The 27,514-nt window shown below is 39.5% G+C and overlaps 1 protein-coding gene across 4 annotated transcripts in view; it reads left to right on the forward strand.

Annotated features, from left to right (window-relative positions):
* LOC101051787 (rho-associated protein kinase 1) overlaps positions 1 to 27,514 on the forward strand; it is a 167,831-nt gene that overhangs the window by 22,798 nt on the left and 117,519 nt on the right. For 2 of the 4 annotated variants that reach the window (XM_003924789.4, XM_010335516.3), the window contains exon 2: positions 23,091 to 23,172. The exons of 1 other annotated variant lie outside the window; for it this stretch is intronic. In XM_003924789.4, coding sequence (XP_003924838.1) covers positions 23,091 to 23,172 — 82 coding nt within the window. Of the gene's footprint in view, positions 1 to 23,089; positions 23,173 to 27,514 lie in introns of those variants that run through there. One more of the 4 variants, XM_074383706.1, reaches the window with a different exon arrangement.

The following is a 27,514-nucleotide window of genomic DNA, read 5'->3' on the forward strand; positions in this document are numbered from 1 at the left end:
ATTCAAACCAAGACAATGTATTGCCATAGATTGAATGCAAACGTAGATATGAGAGTCCAATTGTCTTCTATTAAGTTAGACACTAAAGAGATTTGTAAAAACATAAGATAATGCCATTCTTCCCAATTAAAAAAGGTTTTGGGGCCGGGCTCTGTGGCTCATGCCTGTAATCCCAGCACTTTGGGAGGTCGAGGCAGGTGGATCACGTGGTCAAGAGTTCAAGACAAGCCTGGTCAGTATGGTGAAACCCTGTCTCTACCAAAAATACAAAAATTAACCGGGTGTGGTGGTGTGTGCCGATAGTCCCAGCTTCTTGGGAGGCTGAGACAGGAGAACTGCTTGAACCCAGGAGGCAGAGGTTACAGTGAGCTGAGATTGTGCCACTGCAGTCCAGCCTGGGTGACAGAGCAAGACTCTGTCTCCAAAAAAAAAAAAAAAATGGTTTTAGGCCAGGAGCGGTGGCTCATGCCTGTAATCCCAGCACTTTGGGAAGTCAAGGCAGATGGATTGCCTGAGATCAGGAGTTTGAGACCAGTCTGGCCAACATAGTGAAACCCAGTTTCTACTAAAAATACAAAAAATTAGCCAGGCCTGGTGGTGTGCGCCTATAATCCCAGTTACTCGGGAAGCTGAGGCAGGCAAATTGCTTGAAACCAGGGAGGTAGAAGTTGCAGTGAGCTGAGATTGCGCCACTGCATTCCAGTCTGGGTTACAGAGTGAGACTGTGCCTCAAAAAAAGAAGTTTTAATAAAATATGTTATTTATAATAAAATAAGGGAAATATTTTAAAAATTTTCTTGCCCTGGTTTATTTCTGCTGCTATAACAAAATCAAGACTGCATAATTTATAAAGAACAGAAATCTGTTTTCTCATAGTTCCGGAGACACAGAAGACCAAGATCACGGCACCAGCAGGTTTGGTTCTCTGATGAGTGTCTAGTCTCTGATTCCAAGAAGGTACTTGAAAGCTGCATCCTCCAGAAGGGAGGGGGACAGTGTGTCCTCACATGGTAGAAGGCAGAAGGGCAAAAAGGGGCCAAACTCCCTCATCAAACCTGTTCATCATGTCATTAGTGTATTTCTGAGGTCTGTGCCCTCAGATCCCCTAAGGCCCCACCTGTCAACACTGTTGCACTGGCAATTAAGTTTCCAATAAATGAATTTTGGGGAACACTTTCAGGCCATAGCAAATTTGTTCAGATGATCCCTTTCTAATTTCTTGAGAAAGGAATTTAGATTATTAATTGAAAATTATTATTCGTTTTCTTTTCTTAAAAAAGAGTATTTTAAGACAGGATCTCACTCTGTCACCCAGACTGGAGTGCAGTGATATGATCATAGCTCACTGCAGCCTTGACCTTCCGGGCTCAGGCTATCCTTCTGCCTCAGCCGCTTACATGTAGCCAGGACGACAGGCGTGCACCTCGATACCCAGCTAATTTTTAAATTTTTTGTAGAGACGAGGTCTTTCTGTGTTGTCCAGATGGGCCTTTGAAGTCTTGAGCTCAAGTGATCCTCCTGCTTCAGTCTCCCAAATTGCAGCCAAATCAGTACTAAAAGGAAGCGGAGGCTAATAGGAAACTTCTTTTAGCACTGATTTAGCTGCAATCCATAAATTCTGGTGTTGTATTTTCATTTTCATTTAGTTCAATGTATATTTTTATGTCCTTTGAGGCTTTCTCTTTGACCCAGGAATTATTTAGGAATCTGTTGTTCAGTTCTCAAGTGTTCGGAGATTTTCCTACTGTCTTTTTCTTATTGTAGTTTATACATTTTGGTCAAAGAACACATTTTGTTATGATTTTAATTCTTTTTAATTTGCTGCGGTTTGAATTATGGCACACAATATGGTGGTCTGTCTTGGTAAGTGTTCCATGAGCACTTGTAAAGGATGTGTATTCTGCTATTTTTGGGTGGAATGTTATATAAATGTCAATTAGATCTTGTTGATCGTGTTGAGTTTCTTGATGATTTTCTGCCCAATTCTCTGAATTGTTGAGAGAGAAGTATTCAAGTTGCCACCTAAAGTTGTAGATTTGTATGTTTCTCTTTTGATTTCTGTAAGGTTTTGCTTCACTTATTTTGCAGTTTTGCTGTTCTGAGAGCATACATGTTTAAAATTGTTGTGCCTTCTTGGTGGATTGACTCTTTTGTGATCATGTAATTTTCCATTCTGTGCCCTGGCTATTTTCTTTTCTCTGAAGTCTTCCTTGTTTGTCATTAATGTAGCCACACCAGCTTTCTTTTGATTAATATTTGCATGGTAAATCATTTCCCATTCTTTTACTTCCAACCTACCTGTATTGTTGCATTTTAAATGAATTTCTTGCCTTTGGATGGGTCATGTTTATGTATCTAGGTCTACAAATCTTTCTTAATTTGAATTCTTGTCTAGACCATTTATATTTAATGTAACTATTGTTATTTTAGGATTTAAATCTGCTGTTTTATTCTTTGTTTTCTGTTTTCACCTTCCTGTCTGTTGTATCTGTGTTTTGCCTTCCTAGGCCACTTGAACATTTATTGTAATTCCCTTTGACTTACCTGTATAGAGTGTTTTTGCGTGTATATGTCTTTGTATAGCTTTTTAAATTGGTTACTCTAGGTATTAAATTAGGCATAGAAAACATCACATTATATTGGTGTTGATATTTTACTAGTTCAACTGAAAGATAGAAATCTTTGCTCTTTTATGACACTTTACCCTTGTTTGTAATATATTTGGGTTTAATATCTCCTTACATGCATTGAGAAACAAGCAACATTATAATTTTTGCTTTAACTTTCAAGGGAAGAAAAATGTATCATCTTTTCCCCTATTTTTACATTTAGTTCTTTTATGATATACCAGGTTTATTTCTTTCATCATCTTCTATTTAGAAAATTTCCCTTAACCATTATTTTAGAGTTTGTGCTTGTGACAAATCTCTTAGTTTTTCATCATCCGAGAATGTCTTGATTTCTTTTTTTTTTCAGTGTATATGGAATTCTGGTTTGACATTTTAAAAAACTGACTTAGATTTCTTTGGGTGTGTCCTGTTTTGATATTTGGTCAGCTCCTTCAGCCTGCAGGTTTATGTCTTTTGCCACAATTGGGGAATTTTTAGCCATCATTTATTTAAGTCCCTTTTAGCCCCATTCTTTCTATTTTTCTTGTTTGCCTTCTGGCCATCCAGTGTTGCAAATGTTAAATCTTTTTTTATGGTTCCATGGAAAATAAATGATTCTCTTCATTTTTTTTCCATGATCAAAGTCTGGTGGTATGAGAATTTGTATAAGAATTTTAAGAAAATTGACAATTAGCTAATTAAAAAAAAAATTATTTTCAGGCCGGCACGGTGGCTCACGCCTGTAATCACAGCACTTTGGGAGGCCGAGGCGGGCCCATCACTTGAGGTCAGGAATTCAAGACCATCCTGGTCAACATGGTGAAACACCATCTCTACTGAAAATACAAAAATTAGCCGGGTGTGATGGCACATGCCTGTATTCCCAGCTACTCAGGAGGCTGAGGCAGGAGAATTGCTTGAACCTGTGAGGTGGAGGTTACAGTGAGCTGAGATTACTTACTGCACTCCAGCCTGGGCAACAGAGTGAGACTCCATCTCCCAAAAAAAAAAATTATTTTCCTACTACTACTAACTACAGAATGTATGACATATATTTATTTTTCCCCATAGTAACAAATTAGATACTTAAAAGAGTCATTTGAGAAATGACAAGCTCTCTTTCTCCAGAGTCTGAACCATCTGAACTTCAGTTATTCATGCCAGGAGAAAACTTTGATTGTGTTCACCCATCCCTGTAAACCTTTAAGACAGTAGGAAGGAAATCCTCTTTGAAATTATCCATTAATATGTTTTTATGACTCATTCAGATATATCGTTAAAAAAGAAAAAAAAAACAGTCCTGTGTGGTTGTTACTAATACTATCTTGTTTACAGATGATTATGTTGAGGTAGTGATGGGTTGAATAACTTGCTAAAGATCACATAACTACTAAATATTCTAGCTTAGAATAGGAGACAATGCCGTTTCTGTAGAAGTATCCTCTTACTTTACAAAGTTAACGTCTTAACTTGGTATCTTAAGCCTGTTTTCCCTTATATCTTTTGGAATCTTGTTATTTATCTTCTATAAAAATGTTTCATCAAGTTTAAGTTTTAAATCATGCAAACTTCTAATCTTTCTCATTTATTTGGCCATTTTTCTCATTTCTTTATTTTCCATTAATTTTTCTACCTACCATAAGCTGGTATGTGTACCTTCTCCTCTGATGAAGCATTCTACTTAAAATTAATATTGCCCTTAAAAAATTGGCAGTAAAATATATGTAACATGAAATTTGCTTTTTTTTTTTTTTTTTGAAATGGGGTTGTCTAAGTTGCTCTCAAATTCCTGGGCTTAGGTGATCCTCTCACTTCATTTTCCTGAGTAGCTGGGATTACAGGTGCATGCCACTGCATCTGCCTCCATTTTAACTTTTCCTGTGTACAATTTGGTGGTGTTAAAGTACATTCACAATTTTGTGTTATCACTAGTACCTGTTTTATCTGTCTTAAACAAACTCTATATCCATTAAACAATAACTCTTTATTCCCTGTCTCTCCAGCCTGTGGTAACCTCTATTCTACATTCTGTTTCTATAAATTTGCCATTTCTAGGTACCGTGTATAAGTGTAATCATACAATATTTTTCCTTTTGTGTTTGGCTTATTTAGCTTAATGTTTTCAAGTTTCATTTATGTTGTAGTATGTGTCAGCATTTCCTTTTTTAAGGCTAAATAATATTACAGTGCTTGTACATACCACCGTTTAGCCATTCATCTGTTGATGTACAATTGCGTTGTTTCTACCTTGGGCTATTTTGAATAAATGCCCCTGTGAACAGTGGTGTACAAATAACTGTTCAAATCCTTGCTTTCGTTTCCTTTGGGTATGTACTCAGAAGTGGAATTACTGCTCATGTGGTAATTTTACATTTAATTTTTTGAGAAACCGATACACTATTTTTCAAAGCAGCTACACTGTTGTACGTTCCTACCAGCAATGTCAAGGGTTACAGTTTTACTACCTCTTCTCCAACACTTGTTTTCTGATTTTTTAATTAATAGCTATCTTAATGGGTGTGAAGTGATGTTTCATTGTGGTTTTGATTTGTATTTCCCTAATGATTTATGATGTTGAGCATCTTTTCATGTGCTTATTGGCCATTTCTGTCTTTGGAGACATTTTTTATTCAAGTTTTTGCCCATATTTAAATTGAATTATTTGTTTTGAATTGTAGGAGTGCCCTACATATTTTGGGTAATAATCTCTTATCAGATATATTATTGAAAATATTTTCTCCCATTCTGTGGATTGCCTTTTCAGTCTGTTAATAGTGTTCTTTGGTGCACAAAAATTTTTAATTTTGATGAGGTTTAGTTTTTTCTTTTGTTGCCGGTGTTCTTGGTATGATCTACAAGAGATCATGGTCAAATTCACTGTCATGAAGCTTCCCCTATGTTTTCTTCTAAACATTTTATAGTTCTAGCTTTTATGTTTTGGTCTTTGATCCAATTTGAGTTAATTTTGATATATGGTATATCGTAGGGGCTCCAGCTTGATTCTCTGGCATGTGGATATGCAGTTTTTCCAGGACCGTGTGCTAAAAAGACTATTATTGAATGGTTATGTCTCATGTGTTGAAATTAATTGACCCTATGTATATGTGTTTGTGTTCTTTTTTTTTTTTTCCTGTTTGTCTGTACAATTGACCCTTGAACAACATGAGATAAGGGACACTGACCACTACCCTCTCCCCATATATTTGAAATACACGTATAACTTTTTTTATTTCCCCAAAACTTAACTGCTAATAGCCTACCATTGACTGAAAGCCTTACTGATAGCATAGTTGATTAACAATACATATTTTGTATGTTATACATAAATATATATATGTATACTATATTCTTATATAAAATTAGCCAGAGAAAAGAAAATACTACTAAAATCATAGGAAGAGAAAATATATTTACTATTTATTAAGTGGAAATGCATAACCATCTTCATGTTAGGTAGGCTAAGTAGAAGGAAGAGGAGGAGTTGGTCTTGCTATTTCATGGGTAGCAGAGGTGGAAGGAGGTATAAGTGGACCCTCACAGTTGAAACTTATGTTGTTTGAACACTAACTGTATATGTTTGTTCTTATAACAGCAGTACACCATTTTGGTTATTGTAACTTTGTAGTGATTTTTTGAAGTCAGTGAATTTGAGTCCTCTTTGTTCTTTTTCAATATTGTTTTGGCTATTTGTGATCTCTCTTTTTTTTTTTTTTTTTTTTTTTTTTTTTGAGATGGAGTTTTGCTCTTGTTACCCAGGCTGGAGTGCAATGGCACGATCTCGGCTCACCGCAACCTCCGCCTCCTGGGTTCAGGCAGTTCTCCTGTCTCAGCCTCCTGAGTAGCTGGGATTACAGGCACGCACCACCATGCCCAGCTAATTTTTTTTTGTATTTTTAGTAGAGACGGGGTTTCACCATGTTGACCAGGATGGTCTCGATCTCTCGACCTCGTGATCCACCCGCCTCGGCCTCCCAAAGTGCTGGGATTACAGGCGTGAGCCACCGCGCCCGGCCGTTATTTGTGATCTCTTAAGATTACATTTGAATTTTAGGATGAGGTTTTCTATTTCTGCAAAAAACAGCATTGGGATTTTGATAGCAATTACATTTAATCTGTAGATTACTTTGAGTAATATTGCCATTTAAAACAATATTTTTCCAGTCCATGAACACAGGATGTCTTTTCATTTATGTCTTCTCTAATTTCTTTCAGCAATGTTTTATGGTTTTCAGTGTACATGTCTTTAGCCTCAGTTAAATTTATTCTTCAGTATTATTCTTTTTGATGCTTTTATAAGTGGAACTGCTCTTAAGTTTCTATTTGGGTTATTCATTGTTAGTGTATAGAAACAAAACTGATTTTTGAGTATTGACTCTAACCTGTATCTTTGCTGAATTTGGTTATGGGCTCTGACAGATGTTTTTTGTTTTGTTTTGTTTTGGTGTGTATGTAATTTTTAGTTTTCTACATATACATGTCACCTGTGAACAGATCATTTTACTTTTTTCTTTCCAATTTGGATGCCTTTTATTTCTTTTTCTTACCTAATTGCTCTGGCAAAAACTTCCAATAATGAGTTGAATAAAAGTGACAAAAAGTGACAGCTTTGTCTTGGTCCTGATCTCAGGAGAAAAATCTTTCAGTCTTCCATCATTGAGAATGATGTTAGCTGTGGGCTTTTCATACGTGGCCTTCACCACACTGAGGAAGTTTCTTTCCATTCCCGGGTTATTGATGGTTTCTTTATTATGAGAGGGTGTTGAATTTTGTTGAATATTTTATCTGTATCTAATGAGGTGATGTGGTTTTGTCTTTTATTAATATGGTACATTACATTAAAATATTTTTGTATGTTAAATCAACCATATTCCTGGTATAAATGCCATTTGATCCTGGTGTATACTTCTTTTCATATGTGCTATATTCTGCTTGTTATTACTTTATTGGGCATTTTTATGTCTATATTCATATGTTTCATGAACTATGATACATAACTTTTGGGTAATATTTTTAGTTTTACTATCAGGACAGTACTGGAGTCATGGAATGAGTTAGGAAATATTTCCTTCTCTTCAGTTTTTTGGAAGAGTTTGAAAAGGATTAGTGTTAATTCTTCTTTAAATGTTTGGTAGAGGCTGGGCATGGTGACACACAATCTGTAATCCCTGCACTTTGGGACCCCATAGCGAACAGATAACTTTGAGCTCAGGTGTTTGAGACCAGCCTGGTAAAACCCCATCTCTAAAAAAAAAAAAAAAAAATTAACCAGGCATGGTCGCTCACAACTATAGTTGAAGCTACTCTGGAAGCTGAGGCTGGAGTATAACTTGAAGCCCAGGAAGCAGAGGTTTCAATGACTGAGATTGTGCCCCTATACTTTACCCTGGGCAAGAGTGAGACCCAATCTCAAAAAAAAAAAAAAAAAAAAAAAAAAAAGGAAAACAAACAGTGAGACGCTGCCTCAAAAAAAGGAAGAGACAAACAAAAATAAATAGCTGTTTGTTAGAATTCACCAGTGGGGTCATGCTAGACAAGACCTATGAAGAATCTTCCAAGGACCCCCTTTTTTCCTCTGCCATCTGCCTAAAATAAATTTTTAATAACTCTTACCACATTTTCCCCTGTGGAGCTATCACCCTAACTGCTGTTAGGGGGTTTTGGGCGACAACTCTTTTCTGGCTACTTCCTGCTGAAAAGGGATGTTGAATGGGGAACAGCAGCTAGGGCTTCTCCTGGGGTCGATTTAAGGGTCCTCTGAAGGACCCTTAAATGTATGTCCATGCATGATTCAGTTTGCAGCACCATTTGGGGTTTGATTCCTTCCTGTTACTTATCTTTTGTGATTGTCAGCTTAAGGTCTCCTATTTCTTTGCATTGATATTCAGGTTGTTCCTTTGGGTCAGGGAATCCTCTCTCAGCTTGCGAGGCTTTGATTCGAGTATGATATATCTAAGACTCAATTCCTGTTAACTTTTATTACCAAGAGGGTCAAAAGAACAGTGTAAGGCCCTCCCTAGCTTGAGCTTAGGGAGGGAGAGAGAGAAGGGAGAGCCTTTACCAGTACCAAATCTCCTGGGTTAAAGAGAAATGGTCCAATTTCCTGAGGTGGGGCCTTTGCCAATTGTGCTAATTCCTGTCGGAAGTGAGCCAGAGAAGTTATGTGCTTGTCTAGCTCAGCAGTTTTTGATTTAATGGAAAATCATTGGTAAGGAAAGTTCGTCCTTATAGCATCTCAAAAGGGCTAAGATCTAGTTTCGAAGGGGTTTTTCTTATTCATAATAAGGCCATAGGAAGCTGAGTGACTCAAGGAAGGTGAGTTTCTTGGGATAATTTTCTGAGATGTCTCTTGATAATATTATTAGTGTCCCCTACCTTTCCTGAGGATTGGGGTCTCCAAACACAGCAGAGATGGTATTCTATACCTAGTGCTTTTGAGACCCCTTTTGTGACAGCTGCTTTAAACAAAGGTCCATCATCACTTTGAGAATACTTAGGTAGACCAAAGCGGAGAGTTATTTGATTAACTTACATTTTTACTACATCAGGTTTTTTCTGTACTGCATGGGAATGCCTCTACCTAGTTAGTAAATGTGTCTACCCATACCAGCAAGTATTGAATGCCCTTTGTCTTTGGCGTGTGGGCGAAGTCTATTTGCCAGTCTTCCCCTGGTTAACCTCCTATTCTTTGGGTCTGAGGAGGAAGTGTTGCCTGTTCAGGGGATTATTTTTAAGACAGACTTCACAAGTATTAACAACTTGCTCAACTGTTTTTAGTAAGTTATCTCCTGAAAACAATCTCTGGGCACATTGATACATCTTATCCTATCTGAAGTGAAAAGCTCGGTGAAAGACTTTAAGGTCTTTCCATTGGCTAGAGGCTGGCAAGTGGAGCTTGCCATCCTCTGACTGTTGCCATCCTGAGGGCTGAAATGTATACCCTCAAGAAGTGGCCTGTTCTACTTCTGTAGGGGCATACTGAAGTTTAGTTTCTCTTACGGAGCCTTCCCAGACTAGAGGGTTTTGAAGTATGTTGATATCTTGAGGCTTCCTTGCTGCTGACTTAGCTGCCTGATTAGCTAATCGTTTCCTTCTGCTCCCTCATCTGTTCTCTTTTGATGTCCCCCGCAATGTATTACTGTGATTTCTCGTGGAAGGAAAACTGAGGATACTAACTTGTTAATTTCTTGATGATATTTTATAGGCGATCCATTGGTGGTAAGAAAATGCCTTTCCTTCCAAATGGCCACATGAGCATGGAGAACTAGGAAAGCGTGCTTGGAGTCAGCGTAAATATTAGCTACCTTTCCTTTGTTTTATTCAATTGCTCTTTTAAGAACTGTTAGCTCAGCTAATTCAGTGCTGGTGCCTGGAAGGAGAGACACACTTTCAGTGACATCATTTAGAGTGACTACTGCATATCCTGCCTTGTCGAGCGCTTATTCTACAAAAGAGTTCCCATCTGTGAAGAGAATCCAGTCTGGATTCTCTAGGGGAATTTCCCTGAGATCCTCCCTGGTTGCATAGGTCTGTACTATGACTTGTTCATAGTTATGCTCAGGTTCCCCAGTTTCCTCAGGGAGGAAGGTGGCTGGATTTAGGCGCTAGAACAAGTCTTTAATTCGATGTTGGAACCCTTTAACAGTAGGGCCTGGTATTTAAGGAGTTGGATATCTGTTAGCCAAAAGCTTCCTCTAGAGTACAGTAGTCCTGCCATGTTATATGGGGCGTAAACAGTTAAATTATTCCCCAGGGTTAATTTGGTGGCTTCTGGGACCAGCAGAGCCACCAAGGCAATGACTTTGAGGCATGGTGGCCACCGTTAAGCCACCAAATCAAGTTCCTTACTTAGATAACCCACTGGCTGTTGAGCTGGTCCTATGTTAAAACTCCCAGGGCTATTCTCTCTTTCTTTCTGATATATACAGATTGAAGCCCTTCCCTGCAGGAAGGCTGAGAGCTGGTACCTTGAGGAAGGCTTGCTTTAGCTGGTTAAAGGCCTTTCAGGGTTTCAGGTTCCCAGGTTAAAGGATGAGTTTCAGCTCCCTGAGTTTCTTTTATGAGGTTATATAACAGATGGGCTGTTTCACCATACCCAGGTGTCCATAGCCTACAGAATCTTGTAATGCTCCCAAATCCTCTTGGTTTCTTGAGGGTTTTGGGGAGGGGGAAAGAGGAGATAGGCCTAGGGACTTTACCCAGGTTTTGCAGAGCTGAGCCTTGGGTTTTGAAACCTTATGTCCTCTGCTAGGTAAGAAGTTAAGAGCTTCAGTGCCTTCCTGAGAAGCTTCCTCATTTGGGGCACAGAGCAGAATATCATCCACGTACTGCGGACCCTAACTTGAGAATAGAGAACTTAGAGAGGTCTTGTGACAGTGCACGTCCAAACAGACGAGGACTATCTCGAAATCCCTGAAGCAACACCGTCCGTGTTAACTAGGTGGTCTGGTCAGTGGGATCTTCAAAGGCAAACAGGTATTTAAAATCAGGATGTAACTGTATGCAGAAAAAGGCGTCCTTTAAATCTAGGACTGTAAACCATTTAGTTCCCTCAGGTATTTGAGTTAACAGAGTATAGGGATTAGGCACCACTGGATGGATTGGAACTACAGCTTCATTTATGAAATGGAGGTCCTGAACTAGTCTCCATTTCCCACTCGGTTTCTGTACTCCTAATATTGGGGTGTTGCAGGGGCTGTTAGAAGGTTTGAGGAGGCCCTGCATCTTTAGGTTATCAATAGTGGATGCTAGCCCTTTCCTAGCCTTTGGCTTAGGGGATACTATACTGCCTCTGGTTAGGAAAGGAGATGGGATCTTTTAAAATAGATTTGAACTGGCCTGATGGTTACAGCTCCACCTATTTTTCCTTGAGTTGTCCATACTTCTGGATTTTTAGCTTCCATCATGGGGAGACAGAGTTTGTCCTGGGGTTATAAGAATGCTAGCCCTATGTGAGCTAGAATATCTTTACCTAATTGGGACTTTCGGGCATGATTAGAATGGCATGTGTGAATAGTAAGTCACTCCCCCACCTGCAGATAACGGGTTGAGAAAATTATCAAATTAGAGTTTTTCCTGAGATGCCCCTTATGGTTGTGCTTTGGGAAGGGGGGAGGCCTGGATTAGAGAAGAGAGAGAGACTGGCTCTAGTGTCCAGAAGGAGGTCTACTTTTCTTCCTTCATTTCCAGAATCACCTGGGGCTCCTGTGCTATAATGGCAGTCTGAGTTGCTGGAGCCAGGGGTTTGAGCTCCGAGACCCATCAGTCCTGCTGGATTGGACCCAGTGACCTCTGCCACTGGAGGCAGGTCTGTCTCCATTGGTCTCCATCGCAGCCTGGACAGGGTTGAGGTGGCTTCATCTTGCTTCCTGAGCATATCTTCTTTTTTCTTTTTTAAAGATGGAGTCTTCCACTATCACGGAGGCTAGAGTGCAGTGGTGTGATCTCAGCTCACTGCAGCCTCTGCCTCTCAGGTTCAAGTGATTCTCCTGCCTCAGCCTCCCAAGTAGCTGGGTTTACAGGTGCCCACCGTCACACCCGGCTGACATTTTTTTTTTTTTTTTTTTTTTTTTTAGTAGAGATGAAGTTTTACTATATTGGTCAGGCTGATCTTGAATGCCTTGTGATCCACCTGCCTTGGCCTTCCAAAGTGTTGGGATTATAGGCGTGAGCCACTGTGCTGGGCCCTGGGCATTCCTTCTTAAAATGCCCTGACTGACCACATTGATAACAGCTAGTGGATGCACCTTAGGGATTCTGAATTTTACAAGCTTGTAACGCTGCTTCTAGAGCCTCAGTTTTTCTCTTGTACTTCCTCTCCTTTTCTTGGGCTTCCTCCCCATCCTTATTGTAAAAGACCAAAGTAGCTATTCTCAGGAGGTTTTCTAGGGTGCTGTCTGGTTCTGTTGCTCACTTCTGTGGCTTTCTTTTAATTTCGGGAGCTGCCTGTGTAATAAACTTGTCCTTCAGGATGAGCTGTCCCTCGACTGAACTGGGGGATAGGGAGGTGTGCTTTGTTAGTGCCCCTCTTACTCTTTCCATAAAAGCTGTGAGATTCTTACCTGGTTATTAGTCTATCATGGACAGTTTAGAGTAATTGAGAGGTTTACCGTGGTCTTCCATAGGCCTTCTAATACACACCTTAAAAAGTGTTTCCTTTTCCATTCATCTCTTGAGTTATTGGGATCCCAATTAGGGTTATTTCCAGAACTGCATCCCTTCCTTGTGGGAATGAAGTTTCCACCTCTTTCTCACCTTCCTTTTCTCCTTTTTTTCCTTGGTCTGCTATAGGAGACATGTTGTTCATCTCTGTATTTTTCTGCTGCTTGCAGAACTGCCTGCTTTTCAGCTGCAGTGAGGGTTTGACTTAGTAGCAACATAACATCCCTCCATGTGAGATCAAACACCTGAGTTAAATTTCTGAAGATTTCTGTATACCTATCAGGGTCGTCAGAAAATTGACCTAAATTTCCCTTTATTTGCTTAAGGTCCTGCAGTGAGAAGGGAACTCGAACCCTTGTGGCACCATCCCCATCAGGGATAAGAGTGAAGAGGGAGAGTAGGACATACTAGAGATGGTGGAACGATAGTACGATTGGAGGGGAACCGGAAGGGTTGGGACATTTAGTAGCTGTCTTAGATTGCTCCTCTGGAGCCTGCTTTAGCTCTGGGGAACTACTCCCTAGGGGCTTGCCTGCCATGGCTGCTAAAAGAACTAGGCTGATTGTATCATACAGAACTTGTAAAAGTCTGGGTTGTATTGCAGAGCAAAGAAAGCCTATACATAGAGGACCTCAGTCCACTTGCTGTCTTGTTTGCAGTAAAGTTCTAACTGTTGAATAATATTAAAATTAAGGCTCCCTGCCACAGGCCAGGTTTGCCTGTCCCCAAGAGGATAGGAAGGCCATGCCCTTGTAGAATACTGCTTTTTCTTCAAAGTTGTAGGATTGAAGGAGTCCCAGTGCTTTAAAATACACTCCAGGGAAGTGCCTTTGAAAATAATCTGTTACGCGTCTAGAAAGAGAAGGGAGAATAAAAGCATTCTTTTAGTCTCCTTCTTTATGGTATGTGATTCAGGATGGAGATGAAAACGGTAGAGGATGTTCCCCCAATTATTTTCTCCCTGCCATTCCTGGATTCCTAGCATCTGCTTAAATGTGCCACCCATGACTGCAGGCATGACCGTCTAAGCCAGGCGTCCCCAAACTATGGCCCGCGGGCCGCATGCAGCCACCTGAGGCCATGTATCCGGCCCCCCGCCGCATTCAGGAAGGGGTACCTCTTTCATTGGTGGTCAGTGAGAGGAGCACAGTATGTGGTGGCCCTCCAATGGTCTGAGGGACAGTGAACTGGCCCCCTGTGTAAAAAGTTTGGGGACACCTGCTCTAAGCCATGACACCAGATGAACTGACTTTTGGGCCTTAGTCACACTGTCCCTAAGCAATCCATCCTCTGCGTTTTATTTCCCTTTGACCTCCTAGACTTGCGTGGCCCTGTGTGCCTTCCAAAAAATGGATTTCAAGAAAAATCACATAATTGGGCAAGGACCCTTTAAGGGAGGGGACGTGCTAGATTGAACTTGATATCCTGCTTTTATAGTCCATGCTAAAGCATTTACCTAAAGAAGAATGGTTCCAGTTAACTTCCAGACTTAAAATTCCTTTACTAATTAAGTACTATCTTAATAGAAGACAAAATCGGTGCTTTATATACTCCTAACTGATAAAGGCAGAAACTTCCCAATCCCAGAAGAGGCCTAGAGCCTGATTTACTTCCACAAAGTGATGCTCTTGGCTTAGAAATGCTATGTGCTCACCAGAGAAGTGGTAGCAAGTAACCTCACCGTGGGGGAAAAAGGGAAAACTCTGTTCTTAGACTGTAAAATTCCTTGCACATTTCATGCAGAGAAAGAGAGGCTGTGAACAGAGAAGGAAGAAGTTTTGCAACAGGACATTTGAGGTTCTCTGCATTATAAGTAAAATTTCGATGCCACAAAACAAATAGCACATGAAGATAAATCCTCTCAGCAAGGCAGTTTACTTCTGTAGAAGGGTATGCACACAGATGGAGCACCGGTGGCCCTACGCTTGGACAAGGCGGGAAGGGGTACTTATGCCTGATGGGGGTCATCCCTACTGCTGTGTAGTTCTCCTTTTGGCTAGGGTTAGACCACAAAAGCTAGACTGATCCTGATTGGCTATTTTAAAGAGAGCAGGGGTTCAAGTTGGAGTGGCAGGGTGGATGTTTTGGTGAGAAGGATGGTTATGGATGGGTCAGAACAGGTAGCCAGGGATGACCTAGGTCAAAGAAGGTGACCAGAGCAGGTGACTGGAGAGGTGACCAGGATGAGTCAGGATGGAGCCAGGGGCCAGGGGGAACAGATGTGAACTACTGATTAGAACCTGTGGAGAAGTTTGTTTACTGGAATTACAAGGAAGTTAAACGTTAAAATAGGGAATTAATAGGAGAGCTGAACATACCCACATACTGATTCTTTGAAGAGAAACTTGGGATTCACTCTAACATCTGCCAACATCCAGAATGGGCATTCTTTTAAGTCTCCTTCCTGGACCTATGTCCCATCCAGAGGGCTTTGAATCACACCAGGTTTTGCCTTGGCCAGAAAGTCTCAGTTGCCTTAGAACTTTTCGTAGTCTTGAGTGATGGCAAGGTTCCTTGTGAAAAGAAGCTAGTTCAAATGTGGCAAACATTTTCAATACCCATAGGTAATGGGGGCTTCTCCACTTTCTCCCCAGCAAGTCTTACATCCGTGACTTGAGTACGGCAGCCAACACTAAGTGTATGTACTAGGCTGACAGATGCCCATTGATTTATTTGATTTATTTTAATATAGAGGTGAAGAGCACCTCAGAATGATAGAACAGATTTTAAGCTTGCTCCCATACTTACCACTAAGACGAAGGCTGTGCCTCAGATTCCCAGACCATGCACTGAAATGATACAGCTTTGATGAGTGGCGGAACCACCAGGTTCTTCAACTGGATTCAAATTAGAAAAAACAACAGACATACATGGAGTACTTTTAAGAAGCAGGGAGTTTAACAGGCAAAAAAGAAGGGGGAGGAAAGAAGCACCCCTGTACGGAGACAAAGGGAGGGGACTCCAAAGCTGAGAGAGGGAATCCTGGCTCAGGTAATATCAGCTAGCTATACTGGATGGCTGGATTTGCATAGTGTCTGATTTGCATAGGGCTCAGGGGATTGATCTGACCAGGCATGTTATTCACATAGTCAGAGGGGTGGGGGGGGGGGGGAAACTGGCCCTCCTACCCTAGCCTTTTAATAAGTGAACACAGGGGGTCCTGATGCTCCACACAGGTGGGGATATGTGCCGGTGGCCATGCTGCCAAGCATATGTCAGGCAAGGGCAAGAGGACAATGGTGGGAATCTCCATGTTGGGTGGACCCAGTTTCTAACAGCTGGTATTTGCATATTAAAGGTTGCCAGCCTGGGTCTAAGAGCCAGGGCTTTCATGCTAGGTAAGAGTTGCCAAAAGTCTTCCAAGGACCCCCTTTTTCCCTCTGTATCTGCCTAAAATAATTTCTTAATAACTCCTATCACACTAGGTTTGTGCTTGCGTTCTCTCTCTCTCTGCCTGCGTGCGCATGCGCTTGTGCACGTGTGTTTTGAGATAGAGGCTTGCTCTGTTGCCCAGGCTGGAGTGCAGTGGCGCCATTTCAGCTCACTGCAGCTTCTACGTCTCCGGTTCAAACTGTTCTCACACTTTGGTCCCTCAAGTGGTTGGGACCACTGGTGCTCACCACCAGGCCTGGCTAATTTTTTTTTTTTTGAGACGGAGTTTTGCTCTTGTTACTCAGGCTGGAGTGCAATGGTGCGATCTTGGCTCACCGCAGCCTCCACCTCCTGGGTTCAGGCAATTCTCCTGCCTCAGCCTCCCGAGTAGCTGGGATTACAGGCACGCGCCACCATGCCCAGCTAATTTTTGTATTTTTAGTAGAGACAGGGTTTCACCATGTTGACCAGGATGGTCTCGATCTCTTGACCTCGTGATCCACCCGCCTCGGCCTCCCAGAGTGCTGGGATTACAGGCGTGAGCCACCGCGCCCAGCCTAATTTTTGTATTTTTAGTAGAGCTGGGGTTTCGCCGTGTTGGTCAGACTGGTCTTGAACTCCTGGGCTCAAACGATCTGCCCACCTTGGCCTCCCAAAGAGCTGGGACTACAGGCATGAGCCACCATGCCCGGCTGGTTTGTTTTTTATTGCTGATGGCTGTAGTACAAATGGCTGCAGTTCATTTGTTTTGAGACTTTTCCAAATTGTTTTTGCAAAGACTATTCTTTACTGTGGGTGATTACTGAAGTTTTGGTTCCTTTAGCATGTATTCAGCTAATGTTTGGACGGAGATTTCCTTGAATGTCACATGCTCCAATACACACCAAAAAAGCCTAGGAAAACAAAAAGAGAACCACCTCTCAGTCTGCAGATTTGCCCTCTGCTGGGGCTTTTACCACTTAGCTAGGTTTGTTCTGAGTTTCAGGATAAGCCTGAGATGAGAGCTTATTAGGCTCTTCTCAGGATTTTTCTTTGCATGAATTTTTTTGCCTGGGTTCCACACGGCTTTTTAAATTCCCCTGTGTATATGGCTGCTTTTGAATCATCTGATTTCCCAAAGAGTCTCACCCGGCTTTTCCTCTCATCCTAGATGGTCTGTTGTATGTGTTGTGTCCATTAGTCCTCTCTACTCCCCCATCTTTTACCTCAGGTATATCAGTAGGTTTTGTGGTTAGCTTCCTTGTAGCTAACTTTATGAGTGCCAGCTACTCATAAAGTTTTAGTCCAGCCTTGTCAACATAGTGAAACCCCATCTCTACTAAAAATACACACACACACACACACATACATCATAAAACTTTACTATTCTTTCTGTCTTTCTCTTCTCTGTGTCCTCCTCCACCATTTTTGCTCCATGTACCTCTTAAATGTCAGTATTTCCCAGGGTTCTATTCTTGAGTCTTTCTCCACTCTCCCTGTTTATGCTTATTGGGTAATTGCACATATTCTCATGGATTTAAGTATGCTCTAATGACTCCCAAATCTATATTATAGTCCCAATATCTCTGTTAAACCCAACTTATATTCAGCTGCCATCTAGTTATCCATGAAATGATATCCCAGAGGACCTCAGATTTAGTGTGTCTAAACAATTTATCCTCTATCCAAATTATATTCTCTGCCTTGTTTAATGAAGTCACTATGTACTCACATCAATTGAAGATCGTACAATCATTTTCAACCCTTCCTGTTCGTCTTTCAGTTATTAATCAAATTCTTTTGCTTCTAATGCCCCATTCCTGTTTCCCCAGTTTAAGTTCAGTCTTTAGTCTTTTATTCTTTTATGCTTGTATTACCACAGTATCTTCCTAATTGCTTTCATCTCCACCTGTCTCTTCTGCTTTTAATTCATTGTCTTTATCATTGTCAGACTTCTAAAATAAAAACCAGTCATGCCACTCTCCCCTGCAGAAGTTTCTATGGTTCCAAATGGATATCTGAAGATAAATTATTCTTCTCATATGCTATACCTTTAACATTCTCTACCTCATCGTCACAGTTTTGACTCCTTCTTCATCTTCTTCTCACCTTTCCCAGTCCAGAACGTTCTACTCTCATTCTCTGAATTATCCTTTTTATCTTTAGATTGCGTTGTCCCTCTTCTGTCTTTTTCCTTCAGAATTCTTTTCTTCAAGGTTCAGCTCAAATTTCATCTTCTCTGTGAAGGCTCTAACAGTCCTTTCTCTATGTAGTACCTATTTATAATGCTTGATATCCTCTATTTACTTTTTCTATCTACTAACCTCTGAGCTCTCAGAGACAGGAAGTATTTATTTTTTTCTGCTTTCCTGCAGAAGAGACAGATTTATAAATAAAAAACTACAGGCCGGGCGTGGGGGCACATGTCTGTAATACCAGCACTTTGGGAGGCTGAGGCAGGTGGATCACCTGATGTCAGCAGTTTGAGACCAGCCTGGCCCACAAGGTGAAACCCTGTCTCTATTTAAAAAAAAAAATTACAGTATAACAGCTAAATACATAATTTCTATAACAGCACAAAGGATGTCCCTTAACATTGCCTCAGGGCATTGGGAAGGCAGCACAAAAGCAAGGGACGTTTGAGGCAGTCTTTTTTTAAAATTTATTTTAAGTTCTGGGTTACATGTACAGATCTTGCAGGATTGTTGCATAAGTATACACATGCCATAGTGGTTTGCTGTTGAGGCAGTCTTAATGTAAGAATGTTCACATTCCAGTTGGAGAATAAAGCAGGTACAAAGGCACAGTAGAGTAGAGTGAGCCTAGCTGATATGGGTAACGGTTGATAGCACACTGTGGTGTAAGCCCAGCTGTGTACATATAGAGAAACAGGCTGGAAAGGTATGATTGAAGACTGATTGGGAAGAGCCATTGTTTGTTGTACTAGATAATTTGGACCATTATTTACTTATTTTTTGACTACAAATGTCCTGGTCAGCATTGACATGGATATAGTAATGTCACACCAGTTAAACAGATTTTAATTGTATTTAGTATCAGGTTGTTAAAGTGGAAATTCAGTTTTCATTTTTGTATCTGTGTTTAATTTTGTTGAATTATTTCTTTATCAAGTGAAGAGAGATTGATTGATAGACTGATTGATTTTTAGAGATCGAGTCCTACTCTGTCACCTGGGTTGGAGTGCAGTGGCATAATTACAGATTACTGTAGCCTGGAGCTCCTGGGCTCAAGCAGTCTTCCTGCTTCAGCCTCTCAGGTAGCTGGGACTGCAATCATGCAGCACCATGCCCAGCTGTTTTTTTACTTGTATTTTTGTGAAGATAGGGTCTTGCTGTGCTGTCTAGGCTGGTCTTGAACTCTTGGCTTCAAGCGATCCTCCTGTTTTGATCTTCCAAAGTGATGGGGTTACAGTCGTGAGCTACTACATCTGGCCCAAGGGACTTAGTTAAAACAACATTCTACTACATATACCAAAAACATTTTCTTTAAATGGTATATCCTCCGTTACCAAAGTTTGGCAGCACTCTTTAGTACCAGTGGTCAACCCATTTTAGAAATAGTTGGTTTTCAAAAGCCCCAGTTTTGCTGCCATTGTTTCAGTGGATTTTGAGGGTGGGGTGGTGTTTCTCCAAAAATATGTTTATTAGATTTAAAATAATAACCATTTAGATTTTGAAAATTTAGCTAAAAATGAATGTGTCCTGTAATAGCGTAATTGTCCTTTCTTAGTGCCATTACATTCTCATACCTTATAATGTGTTATTTTTAATGGATTTAATCCTGAATCATGTTTTACACGTGACTCATTTTTGTTAATTGAGAACTAACCAGAAAACTAAAGTTTGCAGTAGTGTTGAATAATTTTTTTTTGCTTCTGCTTTTGCTTGAACTCTGTTGTGGGATAACACAACTGGGCCTCTACCTCCTGTACCCCCACTTCCCCTGACCGCCCCCTGCTATATCAGTGCTTCTCAGGAAATGTGAAGTGTTTTTACTTTAGAGATAATTGTAAAATGTTATACTTTTAATTGATTTTGCCTGCCTTTGTGCATATATGTGAAAATACTTCTCTTATGTAACTAGCTTCTTTTAAAATATAACTGCTACAAATGGTCTACTAAGCTTGTTCAATTATTAGTAGCAAATAATTTAATTATTGTAAATTTTTGACATTGATTGGCCCCTCTGTTATGTATTCTTTCCTCCACATTCTTTTATTTATTTATTTTTTATTGAGATGGAGTCTTGCTCTTTCACCCAGACTGGAGGCACAATTTTGGCTCCCTGCAACCTCCATCTCCAGGTTTCAAGCAATTGTCCTGTCTTAGCCTCCCAAGTAGTTGGGATTGCAGGTGCCCACCACCACGCCCGACTGATTTTTGTATTTTTAGTCGAGTCGGGGTTTCACCATTTTGGCCTGACTGGTCTCTAACTCCTAGCCTCAAGCAATCAGTCGGCCTCAGCCTCCCTAAGTGCTGAGATTACAGGAGTTAGCCACTGCGCTGGGCCTCTTCTACATTTTTAAATTGATGATTAAGCTATATGGTTGACATGTTGTGAAAGTAGAGGGTAGTTTTGCTTATGCCTAAATCATAAAATTAAGTAAAGGACCAGTGGAAAAATATCCTTTGATTATCATTCCTCATGAATTGTTTTTGTGCTTGGATGAATGTTAGTTAGCATTCTGAGTCCTGGTACTAGCATTTGGACTTTTAGGAAATGTGGAAGTCTTATGCTTCATTATTTTATGGAACTTCAAAGTGTTGAATAAAAGCTAAGATTCCTGCCCCATTTATAGTTGGATATACACATACTTGCATTGTGCAGCTCTTCCACCACATTAAAGTGGAAGCCTGCATCCCTCTCTCCCACCCCAGCATCTTAACTCCCTTTAGAAACCTCTGTTGGTATATGCTTTAAATTATAGTAGAAGAATACCTTCTTGCCAACTTCATTTCCCTGATAAAGGCACACAGATTTTGCTTATGGGTGATGCTGAAAAGTAATAGACTATCCCTTGGTATTGTAGAATTAAAGTGTATGGTACCAGGTCCAAACACTTAGTGACAATATGTAATTAGTGGAGGCAGTTCATTTTTTGTTAACAAACACATGATCAAATACTTGGTCACACAAAACTTAGATGCCCATGTGTAACGGCAACAACAAAAATACTTTGGATTGCCGCATTGGGGAAGGGTTTAACATCGTGACCTAGGTTAAGGTTTTATAACCACATGACTAAAATGTCTATTTTCTGTGTAGTTCATTCCTGTCAATAGGGAGACTAACATGTAGAGCTTTCAAATGTCACTAACGGAAATAAAGAAAAGAGAAAGAAGTGAGACTATTAAGGTCCAGACAATTCACATATTAACTCATTTAATTCTCACAAATCTGCTATGTGTTGTAATCATCCTCATTTTATAAAAAAGAAAACTGAGGCACAGAAAGGTTATGTGACTTGTCCTCCCAACAGGATACTATTTTCTGAATGTTTTGACCCATCTGGAACTGATTTCATTGTTAAGCATCACGGAAAAAAAAGAAAAAAAGAACATTCTTTTCCATAGTGTTATTCAGTTATACAAACAACATTTACCAAAGGGTGACACTTTGTAATGAGGATTGCTTAGGATAATCTGAATGTTCCCCCTGTTTCTGCCACGTGGCAGGATATAGTCTGAATAGATGCTTTCCCACTTCAACACTGCTTGGTATACCTTCACACTGCCATGCACTTGCTTAGATAATATTTAAATATCCACTTAAAAGCAAAAGGTTGGCCAGACATGGTGGCTCACACCTGTAATCCCAGCACTTTGGGTCTCTAAGGCAGGAGCAATTGCCTGAGGTCTGGAGTTCAAGACCAACCTGGGCAATATAGTGAAATCCTGTCTCTACATAAAATATTAAAATTAGCCAGGCGTGGTAGTGTGTGCCTGTAGTCCTAACTACTGAGGAGGCTGAGGCAGGAGGATGGCTTGAGCCCAGGAGGTGGAGGTTGCATTGAGCCAACATTGAGCCACTGCACTCCAGCCTGGCCAACAGAGCAAGACCCTGTCTTTAAAAAAAGAAAAAGCAGAAAAAATTCAAAAGCTCATGTGTGTCCTTTACTACTAGGTTGCCCTAGAAAGTGCCTCAAAGAAAGAAGACCCATGAAAACCCAATACATTTTTATAGTTAAAAATGTATATAGCTAGCCGGGTAAGGCAGCTTATGCCTGTAATCCCAGCACTGTGGGAGGCTGAGGCGGGTGGATCAAGAGGTCAGGAGTTCAAGACCAGTCTGGCCAACATAGTGAAACCCATCTTTACTAAAAATACAAAAAATTAGCCGGGTATGGTGATGTGTACCTGTAATTCTAGATAGGAGGCTGAGTCAGGAGAATCGTTTGAACCCAGGAGGTGGAGGTTGTAGTGAGCTGAGATTGTGCCATTGCACTCTAGTCCTGGCCACAGTGTGAAACTCTGTCTCAAAAAAAAAAAAAAAAATGTACATAGCTTGTATTTGTGATTATACAGTATTTATTTTATATTAGATCTCACATTTTATTATTATTTAGCTGTTACCTTGTAAAATATTTGTAATAACAAATGTAGGTTTTTGATGTCTGTGAAATAAAGATAAATGCCATAGTAAGGAGAAGTAATGCAAAAATAAAATTTCATGTCCTTATGAGGGAAAAAGTACATGGATTGAAATCACTTGCATCCAATATGGTAATTTTCTTGCCCCTGGATCTGGCAGACTTAGAAGGTAAAAAGAACTATATATAAAATGAAAACAACTTTTCTCTCACTACTCATATAATCTTGTGAGGAGTGTCAAATGTCCACAGGATGTATAGGGGAAATTAAATATTAAAGCATATATTTTACTCTTTCATAAAAAAGGAAACTGTTCATATTGTGATCCAAAAAATTAACCATAGTTTGTTTGTTTCTTTAGGATGGATTGGATGCTTTGGTATATGATTTGGATTTTCCTGCCTTAAGAAAAAACAAAAATATTGACAACTTTTTAAGCAGATGTAAGTAATTTTTTTGTGGAGGTTAATGGCAGACTTCATGTAACTACATTTTGACTTAGATCATTCAAGCCCTTACTTTTTCTTCTATTTACTTTTTGGTGATTTCATCAATAATGTCTACTTAGAATTTAGTAGGAAGTGTGAAAGAAACAGTTTGGATGTCTTTTAGGAGAACCAAAGTATTTTGAAGAGAAAGGGATGAAAAATAGCTAAGTATCCAAAAAACTTTGCATATACATCCATGTACATTGAGTTTGAGTAACTGCTGAACTATGAGAATATTTCTCCATGAAAGCTGTTATATATGTAAATTTTACAGATATTGTTTTCTGAAGGCTTCTTTTTATATTAAATATTATTTAAAAATTCGATTGGCTGGGTGCAGTGTCTCATGCCTGTAATCCCAGCACTTTGGGAGGCCGAGGTGGGTAGATCATAAGGTAAAGAGATCAAGATCATGGTGAAATCCCATCTCTGCTAAAAAAAAAAATACAAAAGTTAGCCGGGCATGGTGGCACGTGCCTGTGGTCCCAGCTACTCGGGAGGCTGAGGCAGGAGAATTGCTTGAACCCAGGAGGTGGAGGTTGCAGTGAGCCGAGATCGCACCACTACACTCCAGCCTGGCGCCTGGCTCCTGGCGCCTGGCGACAGAACAAGACTCTGTCTCAAAAAAAAAAATCTGATTAAATAAGTTATAGTTTCAAACTTTTAAAGAATTGATAAGATTTAGATCATAAAGTCCTCCTTCATTTATTTCTATTTCTAAACTATAAATATTGATATATGTAAATTTGATTGGTTTGGTGTTATCTTTCAATTTTGGTTATATATGTTCTATTACAAAGGTTTTATTTTTCTAAATAGTTATACCTTTTAAATTTTTAAAATCATTTCTATACTTTGAAATCTTGCCTTAGAATTTTACTTGTTAATTTTATGCTCTTTTAGTTTTTCAATTTTTAAACATTTATTCAGTTTTAATTTTGTTTTTGAATATGGTGCCAGATTCTGAACTGATAACTTTTTAAGTATAAAAGTTTTAATGATTTCTCACGTCTTATGGACATAGCAGCAAAATTTTATTAATGTTTACATTTGCTTACCTTCCTACCTGACAGTATAGTGAAAGAACTAAAAAGATGTATAGGCTTGATTATTTATCTTGATGATAACTGGCATTTACAGAGAATGTGTAGATAAGGGATAAATGTTCCTTAGTACAAAGGTAGATGGTGGGGCATGGCAGTCATTTCTTAGATGTAATACCAAGAGCACAAGCAACAAAAGAAAAATAGATAAACTGGATATAATCGAAATGAAAAACTTTTATTGGTGCTTCAAAGGATACTATTAAGAGTGAAGGCCAGGTGCGGTGGCTCATGCCTATAATCCCAGCACTTTGGGAGGCCAAGGCAGGCGGATCAGTTGAGTCTGGGAGTTTGAGACCAGCCTGGCCAACATGGCTAAACCCCTTTACTAAAAGTACAAAAATTAGCTGGGCGTGTTGGCAGGCGCCTATAATCCCAGCCACTTGGGAGGCTGAGGCAAGGAGATTTGCTTGAACCCAGGAGGCAGAGGTTACAGTGAGCCAAGATCACACCACTGCTCTCCAGCCTGGGTGACAGAGCAAGACTTCATCTCCAAGAAAAAAAAAAAATACAAGAGTGAAAAGACAACTTACAAAATGGGAAAACATTAGCAAATCATATGTCCAATAAAGGACTGGTATCTAGAATATATAAACAAGTCTAACAACTTAATAATAACAAAGACAAATAATTCAGTTTAAAAATAGGCAAAATATTTGAACAGACATTTCTCCAAAGAAGATGTAAAAATGGCCAGTAAGTGCATGCAAAACTGTTCATTGTGGTTAGTCATTAGGAAGTTGCAAATTATGGCCACAATAAGATACTAGTACACTTCTATTAGAATGATTAAAAATTTAAAAACTGACAATATCAAGTATTGATGAAAATGTGTTGCAGCTAGAACTCTGTACATTACTTATTGGTTTATAATTGATAAGGCACGTTGGAAAATGGTTTGATGGTTTCTTATAAAGTTATATATGCATTTTACTGTATGACCCAGGAATTGTGCTCCTAGGTATTTACTGAAAAGAAATGAAAGCATATGTCCGAGCAAAGAGCTATATGAAAATATTTCAGGCAGCTTTATTTATATTTGCCGAAAACTGGAAGAAGCTCAAGTGCCCATCAGCTGATCAATGGATAAATTGGGGTACAACCACATAATGGGATACTACTCAATAATAAAAAGTAATGAATTACTGATATGTCCATCAATCTCAAAAGCGTTCTGTTAAGTGAAAAAAGCCAGACACAAAAAGGCTATATTATTACATAATTGCATTTGTAGGGCATGCTAGAAATGCAAAACTTTGAGCTAGAAATCCTATAAGAAGTTGAAGTAAAACTTTAGGGGTTAGAAAAAGGTATGAAGAAACCTTGGAATTCTGTAACTTCCATGTGGTGATTATATGAGTGTATCAATCAAAAATGCATTGAAATCTGCACACAAAAAGCGTCCTTTAGTCTCTGTTTGTTAATTATATATTAACAAACTCAACCTTAAAAATCATGAAATTTAATGCTCATTTAGTAATCAGCCTAATTTTAAACCAATTTGTTGCTTCAAGAAAAAGAATTACTTCCATGTAAGTTAATATTTTAAGGAAAACAGTGTATATGAACACCATGAAATCATAATAAAATTTAAAGACATGAACAAAAAGATGAATAAACATATTATAAATGTAAATAAACATAGCAAACTTATTTTTTCAATATAATTGGAACATTCTTCCTTTACTGACATTGTGTTTATGTGATACGCAGAGCAATAGATTTGTGTAGGATAGTATTTTACATACTGCTGAAATTCTTTTTTTTTTTTTTTGAGACGGAGTCTTGCTCTGTTGCCCAGGCTGGAGTGCCATGTGTGATCTTAGCTCACTGCAGCCTCCACCTCCTGGGTTCAAGCAATTCTCCTGCCTCAGCCTTCCAAGTAGCTGGGATTATAGGCATGTACCACCATGCCCTGCTAATTTTTATAGTTTTAGTGGAGATGGGGTTTCATCATGTTGGCCAGCCTGGTCTCAAGCTCCTGACCATGATTCGCCTGCCTCGACCTCCCAAAGTGCAGGGATTACAGGCGTGAGCCACCATGCATGGCCTGAAACTCTTATGTAGATTTAGCTTTCATCAGCAAGCATGTCAGAATTATTTAATTAAAGGTAAATATTGGCTTTGTTTCTAATTGCTTTTTGCTGGGACATATCAGATGTAGTGATCTAAGAATATACCTGGAATATGAGATAAAATATTTCTCTTTAAAGAATTCAGCTTAAGTCTTATTAAGCCTCAAATATCATTTTTAATCATCAGGTTTAATTATATTCCAACCTATTAATTTTTCTTTTTCTTTCTTTCTTTTTTTTTTTTTTTTTGTTGAGGTGGAGTCTTGCTCTTGTTGCCCAGGCTGGAGTGCAGTGGTGCAATCTCAGCTCACTGCAACCTGTCTCCCAGGTTCCAAGCGATTCTCCTGCCTCAGCCTTCCGTGTAGCTAGGATTACAGGCATCTGCCACCACGCCCAGCTAATTTTTTGTATTTTTAGTAGAGACGGGGTTTCTCTATGTTGGTCAGGCTGGTCTCGAACTCCTGACTTCAGGCGATCCACACACCTCGACCTCCCAAAGTACTGAGATTACAGGCGTGAGCCACTGCACCTGGCCTAATTTTTAATCTCTTTGTGTTAAGAAGTGTGTGGAAACAAAAGGGAAAAGAGAATCTGTGACCATTTGACTGAATAATTAGTTAAATATAAAGATTTGCTTTTCTGGACTCTAGTGTATGATACCTAAATAATGAGGACAGCAAAGAAAATGTTTATCAGCCTCACATACCCGATAAGGAAATATTTAAGGTGAAACTTTAGTAGGGGTTAGAGAGATATCAGGATAAAATTAAGCTATTGTGGTGGGAGTGAGTCACAGTTTTGAAGATACATGTTGGGAGTGGGAAAATTGGGAGGATGATGGGAGAGAAAATTTGGGAACAGTGATTATGATTGTATATGCTTATAAACCATATGGATGTCACAGCGACTTTAGGGTACAAGATTCATAATTATATGTTAATAGAAAGACATGCTTATCAAACAAATCTTAACAGTCTAAAAGAAGATAATGGAGAAGGGAAGACCATTGAATGAAGAAAACTCATAAACCTCAGGCTATAAATGCAAGAGAGAGCATTAGTGTGGATTAAAAAAAACCTGATATTTTATGGTCATATACTATATATTTTATAATATAGA

This window comes from Saimiri boliviensis, chromosome 13, assembly GCF_048565385.1.
Source record: "Saimiri boliviensis isolate mSaiBol1 chromosome 13, mSaiBol1.pri, whole genome shotgun sequence".
Classification (NCBI taxonomy): Eukaryota; Metazoa; Chordata; class Mammalia; order Primates; family Cebidae; genus Saimiri; species Saimiri boliviensis.